The following is a 19,652-nucleotide window of genomic DNA, read 5'->3' on the forward strand; positions in this document are numbered from 1 at the left end:
GTGAAAATTGCTTAAAAAATTACATGAAATTTGTTCAGGGATGCATAACGTGTATAAAAATGAGTCTTACTTCCTTTTAAAGAGTGTTGTTTGCTCATATATCAAATACATATTAAATCCATGAAGTACATGAGTTCAATCTACATTTGCTGGTTACTTTAATTTTTCACTCAAAGACAAAATCAAAACCCCTGAAATTACGCTTTTCATCATAAAAGAATCTCATGGCTGTAATTCTAAAATACCATCAATGTAACAAATATTCTTCTCACAGACTATAATGAAACATGATAAATATCTTCTATACTCAATTTGAAGTGCTATCACTGAAATTAATTACAAATGTTTATTCTGAAAGATGTTGCTATGAAGTTGGTAGACTGAAATATTGATACTGGTTATTTTTAAAAATTAAACTTATGGAATATCGAGAAAGTAAGTTAAATTAGAACCTGTTGACAATTTATAATATTCCTGAAAAATAATTTTGAATGACAAATAATACTGTGGTTTTACTATAAATTAAGAACTTTAAAATCATCTTCCTTTAGTGCTTTCAACTGTCACACGGTCATAAATCAAAGACACGATAATTTCAAATAATCATGATACTATTTAGGCAGAATCTCATGTGTCAGTACTTTTAATATTGTATACATTGAATTATAACAAAATCCAACTATAACAAGATGTAGCCCCTCTGATCCATGAACAGCACACTATCTTACAGTAAACCAAGTTTATATTCCACCATTAAATGTGGTTCGCCCATTAGTTCACTTTGAGATGGATCTGAAAGCAAACAAAAACAAACATTTAAAAATGTTATCAAAAAAAGATAAATTCAATTATTTCACTCATGAAAATCAAGAACAGTCAAAACTAATTCAAAGTGACAGAAAACAGAACAGTGGTTGCCTGGGGTCAAGGTTCGGTGACTGACTGCAAAGGGACCAATGTAACTTTTTGGGGTAATGAAAACATTCTATAGCTTGATTGGGGGAACCTAGCTGTATGTACTTATTAAAATCCATAGGACTGTACACTTAAAAACAGGTGCATGTGATGGCATGTCAAGTACATCTCAATATAGCTTATTTTAAAAGAAAAAAAAAAAAAAACAGGTTGAAAAGTTCCCCTTTTTCAAGATTCTTAAAAAAGAATTGCCATTCAGTATAACCAATGTCGAAGTTTCCTTAGTGGACTACCTAAGAGACTGAAAATTATTGTATCACATCAGTTCAGCAGTCAATACTCTCCACAACCTGTCACGTCACAAAAGTAGCCTTAGTAACATCTGATAATGCCCAGATTATTAGTAATACACGGCTGTATACATAACAAGCATTCAAAATATAAAACTTTTAAAAAGATACCTGCACAAGAGTATAAAGCATAGTTTTGTGTTAATGAATGAGGAAAAAAATAAGAACCATATATAGGTGTGTTTGAGAGAGAGAAATACACAATATATATACTTCAAGATATACATAGTATGATACTAACTGTATTTAAAAAAGAAAAAAATATATAAACACAAAGCAATGCCAAGTATTTTCGGACTATATATTTCTAAGTAGACACCGGAAAAAACTCTAAAAGGATACAGTAACTAAAACAACAGGTAACTAAGGAATGAGGCAAAGAAATGAGATCTGGATAATCATGAAAAATCTGAGTTTCAGAGGAAAAGCTTTAAATTCCTGAGCAGAGAACATTCATTTATTTAACCACAACTTTCTTTTTTTTTTTTTTAAGTTCTATAAAAGTGTTAGTTCTTTTTTTTATTATTATTATTATTAGTTGTTCAAAACATTACATAGTTCTTGACATATCATATTTCATACATTTGATTCAAGTGGGTTATGAACTCCCATTTTTACCCTGTATACAGATTGCAGAATCACACCAGTTACACATCCATGTTTTTACATACTGCCATACTAGTGTCTGTTGTATTCTGTTGCCTTTCCTATCCTCTACTATCCCCCTCCCCTCCCCTCCCCTCCCTCCCATCCACAACTTTCTTTTAAACTTTACTTACTTTTAAACTTGTGACTTTCTTTACAAAGAATGAGCTATCACTTGCACACTATGAAAACAAGGTATACAAGGTGATTCTATGAGCTCACTTGTAAGTCTGAGGAAGGACCAAAACTCCCCATGAGCCTCAGTTTACTCATCTTAAAGTGAAAGGGACTAGAGTGAATGAAAGGCACTTTCTGGCACTAAGATAAAGCCTACTTTTGACTTTACTAGCACCCTCCTGATAAAATGTAGAGAATTTTCTTGGAGCATTTCACTGAGGAATAAACAAAAATTTCATCATCTCTAATACTCTAATAGACTTCACACAGTGCTTAGATTAACAAACTACTTCCTCATTGTAGACCTAAAACTATTCTAAGTCAGAATTGATGATGAGAATGTGGTGCATATGGAAGAGCTTTAAACACTTACTATGGAACAAGCACTTTACAAATAAAAAAGAAAAATATCAAGGAAGTACTATACAAATTATTAATATATGGTGAGATGACAAAGAGAATGGGGACACTTTAGGTAGTCAAGGAAAACCTCTCTGAAAAAGTGACATTAAAAATGAAAAAAAAATCTGAAAAATGAGGAGAAAAAAATATTCTAAGCAGAAGGAAGAGCTAATGCAAGGTTCTAAGTTCTAAGTTACCTGTATCTTATATAGTTACCCACAAAAGGGAACCACTCAAAGGGAAATGTAGTAGTCTTATTGTGCTAAAAATCATCTACCTCAATCAAGGAGGGATCTTTCCAGCTGAACATCTACCTTAGACAGATGCAAGGAATGAATTAAGTGAGATGCCCACCAGATAGTTAATGACCTTTTTAAACATGAAATTATATCACAATTCACCTCTGCTTAAAACCATTCAATGGCTTTGAGCTGCAATCTAAATAAACTCCAGACTTCTGTTTATGGTCTGTAGGCCTTGGCTTATCTGTTCCCTCTCTAGGTCAAAGACCTTGCCTTATTCCACTCTATTTTGCTCAAAAACACTTCAGTCATGAGATTCTTCTTACAGAGCTCTCAAATGTGCTAGGAAACAATTCTCAATTGGTCTCTTGCAACTCTACAATCCCTGGGAGCACAGATATTGCTCTGGACTCTTCAAGGCTGTTTCTACAGTGAAGCACAGGAGCACAGAGGAGCACAAAACGGGCAGATTTATTGTCCATTCTAAGATTCAAGTACTCTGAATATGGAGTTCTTCTCCAGAAATAAAATACACGATTTATATAGACTGCCTGACCCTCTCTTTTCATGTTTCCCTATGGGAAGTGGGAAACCAACAGAAATGCTGATACTCGGCTACCACTATTGCTATGAGTAATAAATTGTCCTTTGTTTCCAGGAGTCTGATGTATTCTGCCAGTGACCATGAAACCATGGCAGGCTAACTCTAAAAGGATACAGTAAATAATATGTCCAGGGTCTCTCTTCAGAGACCCTGGACATATTATTTCTTCTGTTTAAAGTCTTTCCTCTCCTTTTAACTCAACTAATCCATATATCTTTCAGAATTAACTTGTGTGTCATAGTCCCAGAATTTATCACAATTTCTAGTTATATGCCAGTTTTTTCTGCTTAACATTTGCTTCCTCCGTTAGAAAGAAGATATCTATTTGGTTCACCATTGTATATTGAGCATATAGCCCAATGCCTGACATATATTCAATTGACTGAATAAATCTTAAGTTCTTCTTCCTTTCTTTGTACACAATTACAGAAGCAGATTTTCAAATGAATATATTTTTGTAACTAAACAAAAGTTAATATACAGACCTACCACCATACTAGTTTCAAAGAGCTTAAGAATCCAGGTTTCCTGCATTCAAAAAGTTCCCTCGGGGAAGATTCTCAAAGAGGCTCACTAGACTTCTGTTGAGTCCACAGCATTTCCTTACCGGACATAAACAGCAAAGCAAAACTGTTTTTCTGTTTCTTCTGTACTGCTGGGGCTTAAAGAGCAGAGGCAGTACTGCACAAGATTCTATTTGTTTATCTTCCTCAGGACCAGAAAAAAATAGAGAATACTCCTCATACTGTTCTAGTTAAGTCATTAATCTCACTTGTAATACAATCATTTAGGAAATTTTGTTAAGAATGACACTCTCCTTACCACCTAATGAAACACAAACTAGTTACATCCCACAAATGCTATGAAAACTGAAACAACTATCATTGTTTAAGCCACCAAAGGATTACTGTATGACACAAACACAGCAGACTTGATTCTCAGGACACAGAATGTTTGACTGAAATGGTTATAACCACTATAATCACAAAATTCACGTGAATAATCTTCACTTTAAAACTATTTAAGGACAGTTATTACCATTAAATTTTAACTTCCTGCTGTGAATAAGAACAAGTGAATTCAACTGATGTAAACTCTATGAACATGAAGGATACTGTTTTGTTTGCTGTTGTCAGCTTGTATATTAAAGAGCTCCACAAAAAGATGCTGAATGACACTTACCATTAAGAATATCTTCAAATCCAATAGTCTCATCATTACCCCTCAAAATATCCAGAGAAAGATTTGAGCTTGAAAGAAATGGAAGACGCTGAACCTTTGGGAAAAGCAGGAAAGAGTAAAATTAGGAGAAAAACAAGGGAAAAAGCCAAAATGTATTATTTGATTTCATATTCTTCACTCTTTATTTGAAAAGTTCACAAAACTAAGTAGCAAATTTAATCAGTAAGGGTGGGAAAAAAAAAAAAAAAACACTTCATGTTTTAGTACAAACCAAGTTCTTAAAAATTCCTCAGAGCTCTTTTCAAAATATGTCAAGATATAGAAATTGTAGCTTATATTAACACTTTATCTCATCAGGTTTACACATTTTGAAGTTTGGTTAGTGTCCAGAAAAACTACAGCATGTCTGACAAGATAAGATGAAAAATCCCAGAGCTTAACACCTTGCCTTGTTCCTAATACATATGGGATGATCACATTCCTGAAAAATTCCAATTCAAAAAAATAATAATTTTATATTATATGAAATAATATAAAATGAATTCCAATTAATTTTATATTATTTCATATAAAATGAAATAATGCTAAATGAATTATTTCATTTTATGTTGTTTTGTACAACTCATAGTACAAATATTAGGTATATCCCTTTCAAATAGCGGTGGTAACCAGAAATGTCAACCAAAGTCATTTGTGAAGCCTTTCAAAATATGATGTCTTTCTGAACCAATGTGATCTCTTTTTTTCCAAGTATTAAATACATATACCATAGACTGGTACCTAAGTACAATATAATGGAGAAAGCACGGGGCTTGGAGGCAGAATGCCATTGATTCAAATTCTGATTTTATCACCTAAGCAATCATATAGCTTTGTGCAAGTTATCTGACCCATTCCAGCCTCAATTTTCTCATTCAAAACTTAACAAACTTTAATGTAGCCAAACCAAATTTTCAGTCTTTGTTCTTGTTAGTTGTCCAGCAATTGTAACTGATCAGTGCAGATATTTTTGGATATTGCCAAAAGACTACCAAAAGAGTAATAGGCACAACTTAGAATAAATAAATTTTTTTAAAAAGGCATAATAGGGGGCTGGGGTGGTGGCTCAGTGGTACAGCACCTGCCTAGCATGTGCAAGGAACTGGATTCGATTCTCAGCCCCATATATAAATAAAATAAAAGTCTACTGACAACTAAAAAAATATTTTTAAAAAATAGACAGTTAATGACTAATGACAGTAGGATTTTTAAAACAATTATACCTTCAGAATCTAAGGAGGCAGTTATAATCAGACTTTTCCTCCCAAAACATATATCCAGACTGAGGACATTAATGCTCCTCAATTACTAATGGCCTATAAAATCACTTAGGTCTTTATACTGTGGAAAAAAATTCTCTAGACTGTCAAACCAAAGATTAAAGGAAAGTGGGGAGAAAAGAGGAGGGAGAGGAAGAAGAAAGAGAAATGGGTGCCTATAAATTAAAACAAAGCATCTGGCAGGTAGTTAGAATAGAGGCAGAGTCCTGAGAAGGCATCAAAAAGAGGGATGAGTCATTATGTATCTTGATAAGCAGGAATTACAAAAGTATAGGGTTCAAAAAATAAAAATAAGTTGAAATTCTAGGAGAATATTTTGGATTAAATGGTCTTAAAAAACTTGGGCCCAAACATGAGCAATATGTAGTTGAAATCTGAGTAATATTAAACAAGAAAAGTGAAAAATTCTATGCCAAACATATGTTATTTCATTTAATCTTCAGAATAACCCAATATTATTCTTATTGCTCTCTCCATTTCACATTAAAAACTAATCCAAAAAAATCAAAGAACACTGGATTTACAAAAGGCCTCTAATTTACTTGAATTTTTAAGACTAGAAGGTAGCACCAAGATTCAGACCCAAATTAATTTGATTTAAAGCCTTGCTCTTTTTAGAGCTTTATTCTTGGTAGAAAGTATTCTAAGTAGCTTCAAGAATAACTTAACTGATACAATTGATGGCACTGACAAAATTTATTGAAAAGGACACAATTTTTGCTAGGTCTGAGAAAGGAATCTATATGAATAAGAAAACACATGCAAAAGCCAAAAGGTCAAAGAACATAATTAAGGAATTTCAAGTAGCTTAGGAGAGTGTGGACTATGGTTTGAAGAAGTCAATTCATGAACAAGTCACTGAGTTTTATTTTAAGGGCAAAGTAAGGGGAGTAACACAATCAAATTTGTTTTACAAAGCTTATTCTGGTTACAGTGTGAATATGTTTGAGGGCCAGCAGGATGAGTGTTACAGTACTCTGGATGAGGCACTGCAGATTAAGAGTTAGCACAAGAAGCTGGCACATAACTATAATTCCAGACTCAGGAGGCTGAAGCAGGAGAACAAGTTCAAAGCCAGCCTCAGCAACTTACGAGACCCCATCTCAAAATAAAACATAAAAAGGGATGGAGATGTGGCTCAGTGGTGAAGTGCCCCTGGTTTAAATCCCCAGTACCAAATAAACAACAAAAGAAATCAGCATAGTAGATATGGTGAGAAGATCATGCAATGCACTGGCTGTTTGGGGGAAGTGGGGGTAAAGGAGTTGGGGATGAGGTGCTGAGACAATCAAGGCTAATAGTTCAATTTCTGCCCTAGGCAGAAATCTATCCATGTGATAAGGAGTATCCAAGGAATAATGAGTTATTCTGTATTTATACATGTGAAATTTGAGGCACCTGTAGGATTTCCAATTGGAAAGGGGGGTAGGTTTATAGCTCATGAGAATTATAACTTGGGGAGCATTAGCATGTAAATAACTAAAGCAACAGGAATAGGTAGAAAATAGAGTGAAGAGAGGACCAAAGATGGGGTACTAATAAAATTGGCATTTCAGGGAACGGATAAAACAAAGGAATCTACAGAGAAACCTGAGAATGAGATTTCAGAGAAGGGAGGAACATCATGAAAATGTGGCATTCTTAAAAACCAAAAAGCCATGAGGTTCAAATACTACTGAGAGTGCAAATCAAATTACGGCAAAACAACATCCACAATGCTCAGGAACCAATTTTTCTAATGTAATGGAAGTCAGAATACAGTGGGTTGAATGAATAGGAGTTAAAAGGGCCACATACAGTTAACCTAGGCAACTTTTTCAAAAAATTCAATTTGCAGAAGCATAAGTTTCTATGAAGAAATGTGGTTCTGATATATTTTCTTTTATTTTAAAAGACAAAAGAGATTTTGAATACACGTAAATGCTGTTGATGAGACAGCAAGAAGAAAGAGAGGTTGCAGGCATCAACTACAGAAAGGGATTTCTCTGAAGTAGAATGACTTGATATAATCCAGAACATAAGTAGGGGGCAGTTCTTACACAATTGGAAGGAAGTAATTTTTTCCTTTTCAACAGTTATACCCTGCTATAAACTAACTGCATACTCAATACTATCAGTTGGATACTCCTCAGAATCTCAAATTCAACATAACCCATAAAAAGCAGAAAAACATGAACAGTAAATGCAGGTAAGTTTTCAGATACTGAGCCTGTAAGTTAAGGCAGTTTTCTGTTTAATGAACTCTTTTTTCCTTTATGATAGAGGAATTAAGTTTCTACCCTAAAAAAGGGGAAGCAGAATAAGTTATAAGGGAATAAGGAAAGTAATGCTTGCACTGCTATTGTGAAAACCAAGGAGTCTTTTGACTGGTGTCAACATGTCTTAGACAAAACATAACTAAGCTCCATAAACTCACCTGCTGCACTGCCTTAAATTCCATTTGTAATTTTAGAGGAGCAAATAGACCTTGGATGTTTCTCAGTGTGGAAAAATTCATTTTATCTTGGTTGAGCTGGAACTACAAAAAACAACATGTTACACTCAATACTCTGATTTCAAAACAGCATTGATACATATACAACATAACATTTTGAAGAAAGATTTTAATGTTCATAACTAAAATTAAAACAAAGTGCTTTAATTAGTTTCTTCTAATTTTGGAACATTTCTGAGTATCTTATCTAGCTTACAGGTAGTCTTCACCAGTGTAAAATTATTACCTAAATTTTAGATTTACAAAACTTATAAATTAAGCAATGTTTTTCACATTGCAAAAGGATACTTATAAGACATAATTATATTTCAGTACTTTTGATTAGGAGTATTGCAAAACTGGTAGAGCAAAGAAAATATGTAAATAAGCTTGAGATCCAGAAACTGTCACATACATGACAAACTTAATAGTGAATTTCTAAGCACGAAAGTATATTATTTCAAAGGATTTCAATAAAATAAATAATCACAAATTGTAAAATGTTGTTAATTAAACTTCAATATTTAAATTACGGGGGGGGGGGGGGGCAGAAAAGATGGTGGAATGAGATGAACATCATTACCCTAGGTAAGTGTATGACTGCTCATATGGTGCAACTCTGCATAGTGTACAATCAGAGAAATGAAAAGTTGTGCTCCATTTGTGTACAATGAGTCAAAATGCATTCTTCTGTCATGTATAACTAATTAGGACAAATTTAAAAAATAAATTCCACTGGGGTGTACCTCTAAAAGGCTATTCAATTTGTACTGGTTACTAATCAGCAATTTTATTTTTCCTAGAACTCTATTTTTAGTAAGCACTGATATTAAGAAAACTTGATCTTAATTTAATATGCCTCAGAAAAAATTAACATGACTCTGGATCTAAAACATGGTTTTCCAAAGTGGTTCTTAAGGATAGTGAATAAAATATGCAAACAGACTGCTGCAAAGTTCTGAATGCAATTATGAGACAAAGTGAATTCTTGTGATTGTTTTTTATTATACTATACTCACTTGGAAGATTTGTTTCTAATAATCATAAAAAAATCATATCCATCAAAAATCTATTGAGAGATCAGTGTTTATTTGGGGCATGACTGGGGGCCACAAATACGAAAATGTGAAAAATAAGGTATCTAACAATACTGTTTTAAATTATGTCAGATTGACAAAGCAAAATTTTCAGATGGTCCTTAGGGAAAGGGGTATTTTATGATATAATCTGGGGGTTTTCTTTAAAGTTACCCTCATGATAAATAAATATAATTTCATGAAAAAAAGAATTAACTTATATATATTCTGGTGAATGCATCCAACTTGTTATGTGATGTTAAAAAGCAATTATCAATAAGATATACTCCACGTATGTATTATATGTCAAAATATACTCATGTGTATCTAAAGAGAATAAAATTTTTAAAAATGTAATTATCAATCAACACATAAATAACAAGCATTTGCAAATTTAGGTTTTATGGTGATAACATAATAAAAAAGAAGACACCACTACTGACATCATGGGTCAAATAATTCTTTGTTTTAGGGACTGACCTATGCACTATAAAATATTTGGCAGCATCCCTGACCTCTACCCAACAGACACCAGTGTTAACAGTCCCCTACAGCCATGCCATCTATAAGGACAAAAAATATTTTCTGACATTACCATCTGAAACAAAGATGCAAAATCCCTCTATCCCTGAAAATCACTGGTAAAAACAATAAGGTGAATTATCACTATCATCACTGCAGCTCCAATTATGAAGAGCTGCTAGAGGATAACAATATGCCAAGGAAAAGACCATTCCTAACTCCCTTTTACAGATGAGGAGACCAAAACTTAAGAGTGATTAAGCAATTTGTCCAAGTTTGGTTAATAATGATGATGCCAATATAGTTCAACTACACAACCCATGCTAAAGAACTTCAACAGATAACAAGTACCAAAAAATTTCTAGAGAGAGGGGATGAAGAGAAGACAGTCAGTCATTAAATGGACAAGTGATTAAAGAAAAATACAAAGAGAGAAGACCTAAGCTGAGTCTCCAAAGACCTAAGAAGCTTCTAGACTCTTCACCATTTTGGCCAGTCTCATCATATTTGTCAAAGTGTCTCTTAACATGTATGTAACAGAACAGAAAGTGAGAGGAAAGTGAGAATATAATCTCCCTGAATTTGAGCCTTGTCTTATTATTAATAGCGGTCAGTAAAAATGTTCTTTTCACAACTAATGCGACCTGCTGGCTTATACTGAGCACATAGTCAATTAAAATTGTCAGGTTTTACACAATAATACAATAATATGTGTAAAACCCAAATGCAGAACTTTACACTCACCACTATAAATATTTTTCTTAAAGTTTTGGCCTAGCCTTTTGCTTTATTTTGCCTCCATGATACAATTCAATAATTCATCAAAATGAACTACCCATGTAAGCAATTTTTTTCCCCAAAAACCCAATTTACATGCTTTTTATGGCTACCTTCAAGTCTCTGTAAAATACTTAGCCTTCCTAAGTGTTCGCCAAACTACCTAAGATGCACATAAAGGACAACATCTCTACCAAAATGCTCCCTCTAAAATGATAATTCCTTAGTCATTGCAGTCTAGGTAGTTACCAACCAAAAACACTCACTCAGTCCATAATCTACCACCTTACCCTCAAGTTTATCCCAGGTAGGATAATTTGATTCTTTGATTGACCCACTTGGTAATTAAATTTAAAAAAATGAACAAAGATTAACTTGTTGTGAGTAATGATCACTGTTTACTGGATTAAATGTTCTCAGTTATCTACTAAACAATCTAGTTAAGAACAATGCCAGGGATCAATTTTGCCACAAACTACTTTTGATTAGATCTCTTAGAAAAGTGGAATATTTATCCATCTTTGGTCTACAGGCACTTTTCACTTCTCCACTATGATCCACTATGGTTTCATAATCATACTCACATGCTTTTAAGTCTACTCTGATTAAGATTTAGTAAAGCAATATAATAATGATAATTATATATGGACTATTAACTCTGAGCCTAAAACCTGACTGCATTAAAAGCAAATAGGAGTTCTATTTTCTCATATTTGAACCTCTATTTCATAATTCTATCAGGTGCTCAACTTTTTCTTATAATAAGATTTTTTCCCTTGCTAAAGAGGAAGAAGAGAAAAAGGAATAAATAATCTGTTACCTAGGTGACACTGTATCACATTCCCCAGTACTGAGATACAGTTTTCTTATCCTAAATGTATATTTAAAAACTCCTTAAGCTGCCTTTAGATCATTGTATATGCCATTCCCTCTTTGGGAGTGACCTTTTCCCATCCAAGTACCTGGTGAATACCAACCTAAACTGTTCAAAGGCCCCTATTATATAAAGCCTTCCAAAATCCCTAAGCAGAAGTGGTTGCATCCTGGCCCTCTCTAGAACTTTATGAAGCCTCCTAGCTACTGCTTATCTTCCCTATTAAATTTTAAGAAACTTAAGAATGGGGATTATGCCATAGCCATCTGTGTATACTGTGCCTCATGGATATGTCTCTCAGTAATTTGGAAATGCTAGGCTTGACAAAAAGGTTAAAACTAGAGAAAAGTACTCAGCAACAGCAAAAATGGCAAGGAAAAAATAGTTTTTTTCAAATGAGAAAATAATTATGAGAGGAATGGAAAAATGGACTACTCTTTAGATTTATTCATAAAATAAACAAAAGAGGATGTGTAGAAAGAGAGATTTAGTGAAGCAATATAATGATAATTCAGAAGTCTGTCCTAGAAGGAAAATTAAAAATAAAGATTCATTGTCAAATCCTCACCAGAACTGTAATAAATCTAACAGTAATATAGTAGAGGATAAAATTAAAGACATAGGTAACATACTTACATTTTTTTCTGATAATTCAAGAGGATGACTGGGCAAAAGTTCATTTTTCACACAAGAAAAACTGGAAGAAAAAAATATATTTAAAAGATTACTTCACTTACTACCCACTGTTCAAAAATGCATCTATCAAGGGTCTTACTATAACAGTATGCCAAATGGCTGGGGTGTAGCTCAGTCAGAGTGAGTACTTAGCATGCACAAGGCCCAGAGTTCGATCCCAAGGACGGACGGATACACACAGACACACAGACATACTGACAGACACACATATACACACAATAAAAGTATGTTATGAAAAAACCTGTCCTATATTTTGGTAATAGTTATGGGAATAGACGAATATGTTAAAATGACTGTACAATAAAAGTAAAAAAGTCAAACATTCTATATCATAATTATTTTAAACGTATTCACTATAGATATTGTTGGTGGAGACTTCAATCACTAGACGTAATTTTCCAAAATACGGTGCTAAATAATGCTATATGTCTAGAAAGAATGTAATAAATTGTTTTTATTATCACTACTATATCTTTTGTTACAAAATTATAAGAGATTATGTATGTCCCCAGACACAAGCTTAAGAATGCCATTCTACCATAATAGCAAAAACCTTAAGATCAGATTTTAAAAAATTTAAAAACACAGGATATTTATGGGGGGAGAAGGCATAACTCTATTTGGTTTAGCAGTAAAGTGAATTGCAAAGAAAAACAACTACCAGACACGTGTATCTAAACATATTTTAAATACACAGAAACATAAAGTGCAAAGGGACATAACTGTGAGTTAAAGCTAGGGGGAAAAAAAAACAGCAGCCAATGCTTACTGATTGCTTACTAAAGTTAGGTATTGTTTTAAGTACTTTTCAGGTATTAACTTATTTATCCTTCAAATATTGTTCAGGTATTAACATTTACTTTTCAAATTAAGATACAAACTATGATTAGCCTAGTGCATAGATGAGGACACTGGGACACAGAACAATTAAGTAACCTACCCAAAGGCATATATCCATTAAATAGCATAGTTGGGTTACAAATGTAGGTAATCTGAGTCTTCCATTCATCCTCTCAACTGCTATGTTCTAGCACGCCTCAAATAAAAGTGAATTACTCCAATAAAAAGATAAGAAGAAAAACTGCTCTCTAAGTTACAGTGAAAAAAAAAAAGAAAGAAAGAAAATTCTACCAAAGCATTAATGGATAACATACTAAGAGGATGCCTTATGCTAGGAAGCTACCCCAATAAGATGCTTCTTCAACTATAGGAAACATCTAAGCCTCTTCCCCTTCCCATCTATCTAAGGTATATTACTTGCTATCTCCCAATTTAAATATGCATTAATAACCTATCAAAATATTTAAAGAATTTTGTGGAAAATAATTCAGAGAAACATTTCATTACAACAAAGTTAAAGCCACAATTCCCTCATGTACCCTTTCCGAAGAAGATCATGACTTTCAAAAGGTCCACTTGCTGAAAGTTCTGAAACTGGAATACTGTCTTTTAGTTGAGATCCAAGTCCTCTGGCATTCTACAAGACAAATCAAAAACATCATTAAAGGCAAAATAATTTTTTTCACAGACAAAAAAGAATATGCCTTAAGCATTACAGTAGAGGAACATAGGAGGTAAATAAGTAATAACAAATTTGGGAAAGGACTCCTGACTTGATCTCTGAAGACTGACAGATTAGAAATCATTTCGTGAAAAAATAAGTTAACACTGCTAAAGGGATGGAAATATAAATGAACAAGCTACAAGCAGTTTGAGATGACTAGCTAAATATATATATGAGGCAGAACCAAAGGCTAGCAAAATTTAAAAATGGAAAGTCTTGCGTTGATTTTTACTCTCATATTCGTAGAGAGTCATTTACTCTAAAAATGATAGATCAGATTTGCTTTCACTGAAGAGATCCCTCTCTTAGGTTGCAATATTTTAACATACAATGAAAAAGTTGAGAACAGAATTCTGGAAAATATCATTCCTTAAGGACAAAGAACAAACAAATGGGATTAAAGACAGACAGTACAGCTAAAAAAAAAAAAAGTGGTCACAGAAGATAAAGGAAAAAGGGAATTTCAGAAAGTTTCTACAAGAACACATAACCTATTTTAAAATTTTAACTAATCAGGATAGTGTAAAACAAAAAATTAAAAAGAAAAAAAACAGTGCACTGGGAACTGATATATTGTCATCCTATATATTTGTACTATGAAACTTTTAATTACCAAATATTTTTTAGTATCTATTTGGGCCAGATACTGCGCTAGATGTTGAAGAAGCACAACTACCTCACAGGGCTTCATCTAATGAAGATATATTAACAAGAAAATAAAACATAGTAAATGTTACAGCAGGAAAAGCACAAGATGCTGACTTTAAATTACTGGTTGCTTATATTCCTGCAATTCTGCAGAAAAAAAATGCAAAACAGCTACAGGCAGTTTGGTATCTAATCTTTTCCTATATTAGGAGAAACTATTCTGAGAAACCAGCTTTCTGACTTTTTAATTCATTCGTATACTTGTTTGGTCAGATACTTTATCCTGTTTAGTGTTTTTCATTCTCCCACCCCTGTCCAGCCTCTCATAAGAGATGATTCCAACAGTACTCTACTGGCTCTTGCTACTTAGGCAAACCCATTTTCCAAATATGCGTAACAAGGTTTTCCTAACACACACAATTTGCCTTACCAAAACTGATTCAAACACACACAAAAAAAATTTATTGGTTCATCAATGTCTGAATAATAAAAGTCCAGAACTTAGCCTGGAATTCAAAACCTGCACAAGAGGTTCCCACTCTTCTACATACAGTTAGTCAAGGCAGATCAGGAAAAGAATATTGGAATCTAGTGTGAACCCTCACTAATCTACTTTGGGACTGCTAGCAAAGCACACACTTCTCTGGCCTTCACCACTAGGTAGCTGAACTCATTCCAGGACTAGAGTTGTAGGGTTGTAGCTTTAAAAATGTTAGCTTCTATTACTATCCTACATGAAGTTCTCCTACTACTAAACTGCTATATGGTAAGTGACTAAAGAAAAGTTCTTCTATATACAAAGAAAAGGAATTCTAATTTCTGGGTTCTACTGTTATCATTTTTTCCAATTTCCTACTTTAAAATATCAAGATTAATATTTAAGATTTCTAATAAAATAGCAGAGTAAAACAAATTGGTGAAAACCTAATAACCAGTTAAATCTGGGTGTGTTTATCAAACTTCTTTAATTAGCAATATTGACTAACACAAGCTTTCTAGATTTGGTTGAATGGTCTACCAGTACTGCTGATACCAGAGACAGTGGCAAAGGTGCTTCAGGAGTCTTTCCAAACATCACAACTTTTACACAGAAGAGAAAGAGAAAGTAAGAGATGAGAGAAAGAGGGAGCAAACAGGAGAGGCAAGAGCGGATTCTGATTCTTCCCTCCAACACAGGGAATACTACGAACTAGGAAAAACGTAAAGTAAGGCTGACTTGTCCAACTGCAACCTATAATTGTGGGTTGGTTATCAAGCAGTTAAAAGACAGGGAAGAGGAGGGATAGGTTGGAGGACTCTGGGCTCAAAGAGGTCATCCCTCAGGGAAAGGAATAGTCGGAGGTGACACGCCACTAAACGTTGCTCTTTCGGGTTTACCCTTTCCAACGATCGGAAAACTCAGAGGAGCAAGAGGAATACGATAAAGCCAAACCGCTGCTCGCGGGAAAAGCCTGAGCCCGGCAGCCCCAGACAGCCCCAGCCCGCCCCAATCCAGTGACTCGACAGATCCTGGCGCACGAGGCCGGCCTGGTCCCCAGGCCACAGCCGCCAGTCACGAACAGGCTGGGAGGTGGCGGCCTGTTCCTGCCGGGCCACGGGGCCGAGCCTGCCTGAAATTCGGGCGGCCGAGAGGCTCACTCACCATCTTCACACAGCTCAGGGAACTCCGCTCAGCCTCGTTACCGTCAGTCGGCCCTGCTGCTCACTTCCGTTTCCGGCCCCCCCACATCCGCCGGAAGTGCGTCCGTCCGGGCGAGGAAGGAAGGAGGGCGCGGGTCGTTGGAGGGAGCCGCGCGGTGCCGGGGCTCCCACGCTTGCAATCCCGAGGGGCCCAGGGCCAAGGGCGCAGTAAGGGTGTGGGCTCGGGGGAGAGCGGGGTGGGGACGGGACGTGCCGGAGGAGAGGGAGGACACGAACTCCGCTTTTTTAATAAACACGTACCGTTTGTACGGCATTTAAAGACGTGTCATGTGCTTTTGTAGATATGTCGCATTATTTTATACAAAATCTCTTACAAGTAGGCATCACCTCAGACTGTCTAGCTAGTAAGGCAAAGGCTGGACACAAGGCATTTGCTAATTTATTTTTAAAATCATATATCAAAGACCTGCAATGTTAGGAACTAGGTGCTGAGTCTAAGACCAGAAAAAGGACCAGACTGCATCCCTGGATTACAGGAGAAAGGGGACTTCAAGGTCTGGCCCAGGAAGCGTGAGGACTGACATCTTAGTAAATGTCATCATGATTGACACGCTGGGCTCGTGGAACCACATATCAGCACAATTCTAAGTGCCAAACAGGAATTATATCCTTTAATCTCTTCAACAGCCTTAGGAGATAGATAAACTGCTATTTACAGGTGAGGAAACCAAGACATAAAGAGATTTAAAAAGTATGCCCAAAGACCCAGACTGAGTCCGTAAGCCATGGTCACAAAACTGTTGCTTTCCAAATAAAATGAGATGAGAGGCCTTACACTTTGCTACCATGTAATGGAGATGACTTAAGGAATCCTTGGACTGATAGTCAAAAAACTAGACCAACTAGATTCAGGAGGCTAAGGGAGGAAGATCACAAGTTTGAGGCCAGCCTCAGCAACTTAGCAAGATCCTGTCTCAAAAAATAAAAAGAGCTGTGGGTGTCCAGCATCCCACCAAAAAAAAAAAAAAAAACTGACTAGTTTGGGGTGGTAGGGCATTCCTGGCAGAGTCACCTGTTTTTGTTTTGTTTGTTTGTTTGTTTTTTAATGAACTGGGAAAGAAGTTTTGTTTGGGTAAAGTTCAAAGAGTAAGGTAGAGAGTAGTATGAGATGAGATAAGTGGACAAAGGCAAGTTTTTAAAAGGCTTTTATAGGCCAGATTAGGGAGGGGGGCTTTGTCTTTAAAAAGCCGCTGAAAGATTTTATAGAAGGAGGTGATAAGGTCATAATATGTTTTATCCACTGTCATGATCACACAACTTCCAAAGTTCTAAGATAATCCACATGCTAAATACTTGGCACTGCTGCCTTTATGTGTCTTCCTTCTGGTCCCTCAAAATATCCATGTTTACTTTGAGATTTGAGCTTGAGAGCTCAAATTGGCATGTTTTTCTTCCTTTCAATCATTTCCAGCTAATGAGAAATTTTTTAAACTGTGACTTTAAAAAAAATCATTTTCATGTTTGTTGATTACTCACCATGAAGTCTATGAATCCATGATACTAGATAAAGAAACTGTAGAGAAGGGCCTTTCCCTATACATGAAATGCTCATATTTTCCTAGAGGAATAGACATTTAAATAGGTATTTAAAATACAATGTGGTAAATGCAGAATAAAGGAACTGGGTATGAAATAGCTGGAAACTAGAAGAAAGTGATTCAAGGAAGAGGAACTGGGAAATCAGGGATTTATGAAAGAACGTGTTATAATTTGTGCAATGGAGAACATCTCCATGTGGAACAAGATGAAAGGAGGTTGGAGCAATTGGGGGCAAAAGCAAGGGCCTGTGTGAAATGCTGAGGCATGGGAGTTTTTCTTGTAGGCAACAGAAAAACTTTATTCGACTTAAAAAAAAAAAAAAAAAGCCATCTGGTGGCAGCATGATGGGTGACCGGGGATTGATAAAAAGTAGAAACCGGGGCTGGGGATGTGGCTCAGGCGGTAGCGCGCTGGCATGCGTGCGGCCCGGGTTCGATCCTCAGCACCACATACAAACAAAGATGTTGTGTCTGCCGATAACTAAAAAATAAATAAAAAAAAAAAAGTAGAAACCAGATTATCATTTACACTATTGCAATAGTCCACCCCAAAGACAAAAGGTGTATGTTGGTAGAAAAGCATTTTAAAAAGGCTTTGGAAGGATGAAAAATTAGGGATGAACCAGAGAATGGATGTAATTCTAAAGGGAGCCAGAGAGGAGCCTGCCTGGAGAGGAAGAAATTGGTCAGGGAGGGGCTAGGGTTGTGGCTAGTGGTAGAGCACCTGCCGAGCATGTGTGAGGCACTGGGTTGAATTCTCAGCACTGCATGTAAATAAATAAAATAAAGGTCTATTGACAACTAAAAAATATTTCAGAAAAAAAGAAAGAACTTGGTCAGGGAGGAAGGAAGAAAACCAAACCAAAGTAATATCTTAGAATTTAAAGGGCAAGAAAGTATTAAGAGGTTGGAAAGTAGTTCAAAAGAAAGGTTAGAAAATAGTTCAAAAGTAGCTAAAAAGAGATCATGAAGTCCTGAAAAATGTGCCTTTGGTGATCACAGTGAAGACAGTTGTTTTAGTAGTATAGCAAGGAGAAAAAAGTACAACACACACACCAACATTTATATCCTATTTTAAAAGTTTTGTTGCAGCATTAACTAATACAGGGCATTTCTGGGTATGCTAAATAGTTAAGAGTTAAATTTGATGCCAGAATGACTTGATAGTTTCCGTATACTTTTTTTATATAGTTTGCAGGTTTGAATATTAATAATAACTTCTAAGGCCTGCATATGACAGGCCCTATACTATACTCAGTTCTATATACACATGGTTTAAGTCAATCCTCAGTTACCCAACGGGGTGGGCACTACTGTTATCCACATTTCACAGAAGAAACTGAGACTTGTGTGCATTGTATGAGAACAAGTACACTATTTTTATACTTTTTGTTGTCTTCCTTGGATTTACTGTTAAGCCAGTCTGATGACCTATGTAGGCCAACTGAGGACAAGTTCAGCTTTATTCAAAAACATCTGGCAATAATGTCCCTTCCCTGTTCTACCTCTTTTCTCATTTGTCACCTTTGGCTATCTCCCACTTGGGTCCTTTCCTGTACTTTTTATCTTGCCAACTGAATTTGGGTCTCCTGACTTAAATTTCGGTGCTCTCTAAAGACCTGGGATTACATTTACCTCATTTGGTTCTTTGAGCTCAGTCCTGGGTGCCCAAACTCTATTGTATCCTGCCTAGTTAGACCCCCTCCTGAAGGGTGTTTTGTCCTCTGACACAGTGTATACTTTAGAACCTTCTAGAACTTGGGAGACACTAGAAGAGGCATGAGAATGAGAGGTAAGAAAATGTTCAGAGCTAAGGAATTGTGTGGAGCCAAGGAAAATACAGTGTTAAGATAAACAAATGACTGATGATGTCAACTACAAAATCAATGGAGTTCTGCAAATGACATGTCACTTGTATGGTCCGGTGAGCAAATTGAGTAAAATTAT

The 19,652-nt window shown here is 35.4% G+C and overlaps 1 protein-coding gene across 1 annotated transcript; it reads right to left on the reverse strand.

Moving 5' to 3' along the window:
• Positions 1-627: 627 nt before the first annotated feature.
• Positions 628-16,196, reverse strand: Pomp (proteasome maturation protein). Its single transcript, XM_076872061.1, has 6 exons — positions 16,109-16,196; positions 13,634-13,731; positions 12,195-12,255; positions 8,253-8,354; positions 4,518-4,611; positions 628-792 (listed from the first exon to the last, which is right to left on the reverse strand). Exons 1-6 carry the CDS (start codon positions 16,109-16,111, stop codon positions 725-727), a joined length of 426 nt encoding a protein of 141 aa, XP_076728176.1. The 5' UTR covers positions 16,112-16,196; the 3' UTR covers positions 628-724.
• Positions 16,197-19,652: the final 3,456 nt, after the last annotated feature.

The sequence above is a fragment of the Callospermophilus lateralis genome, chromosome 12 (assembly GCF_048772815.1).
Source record: "Callospermophilus lateralis isolate mCalLat2 chromosome 12, mCalLat2.hap1, whole genome shotgun sequence".
Lineage (NCBI taxonomy): Eukaryota > Metazoa > Chordata > Mammalia > Rodentia > Sciuridae > Callospermophilus > Callospermophilus lateralis.

Excerpts from the sequence above, each read along its gene's own strand:
- Pomp (XM_076872061.1), bottom strand. Across the intron at positions 12,256-13,633 it reads CATGATCTTCTTCGGAAAGG|TTTTTCTTGTGTGAAAAATG; the intron begins GTACATGAGGGA and ends TTTTTCTTCCAG. Across the intron at positions 4,612-8,252 it reads AATTTAAGGCAGTGCAGCAG|GTTCAGCGTCTTCCATTTCT; the intron begins GTGAGTTTATGG and ends CTTTTCCCAAAG.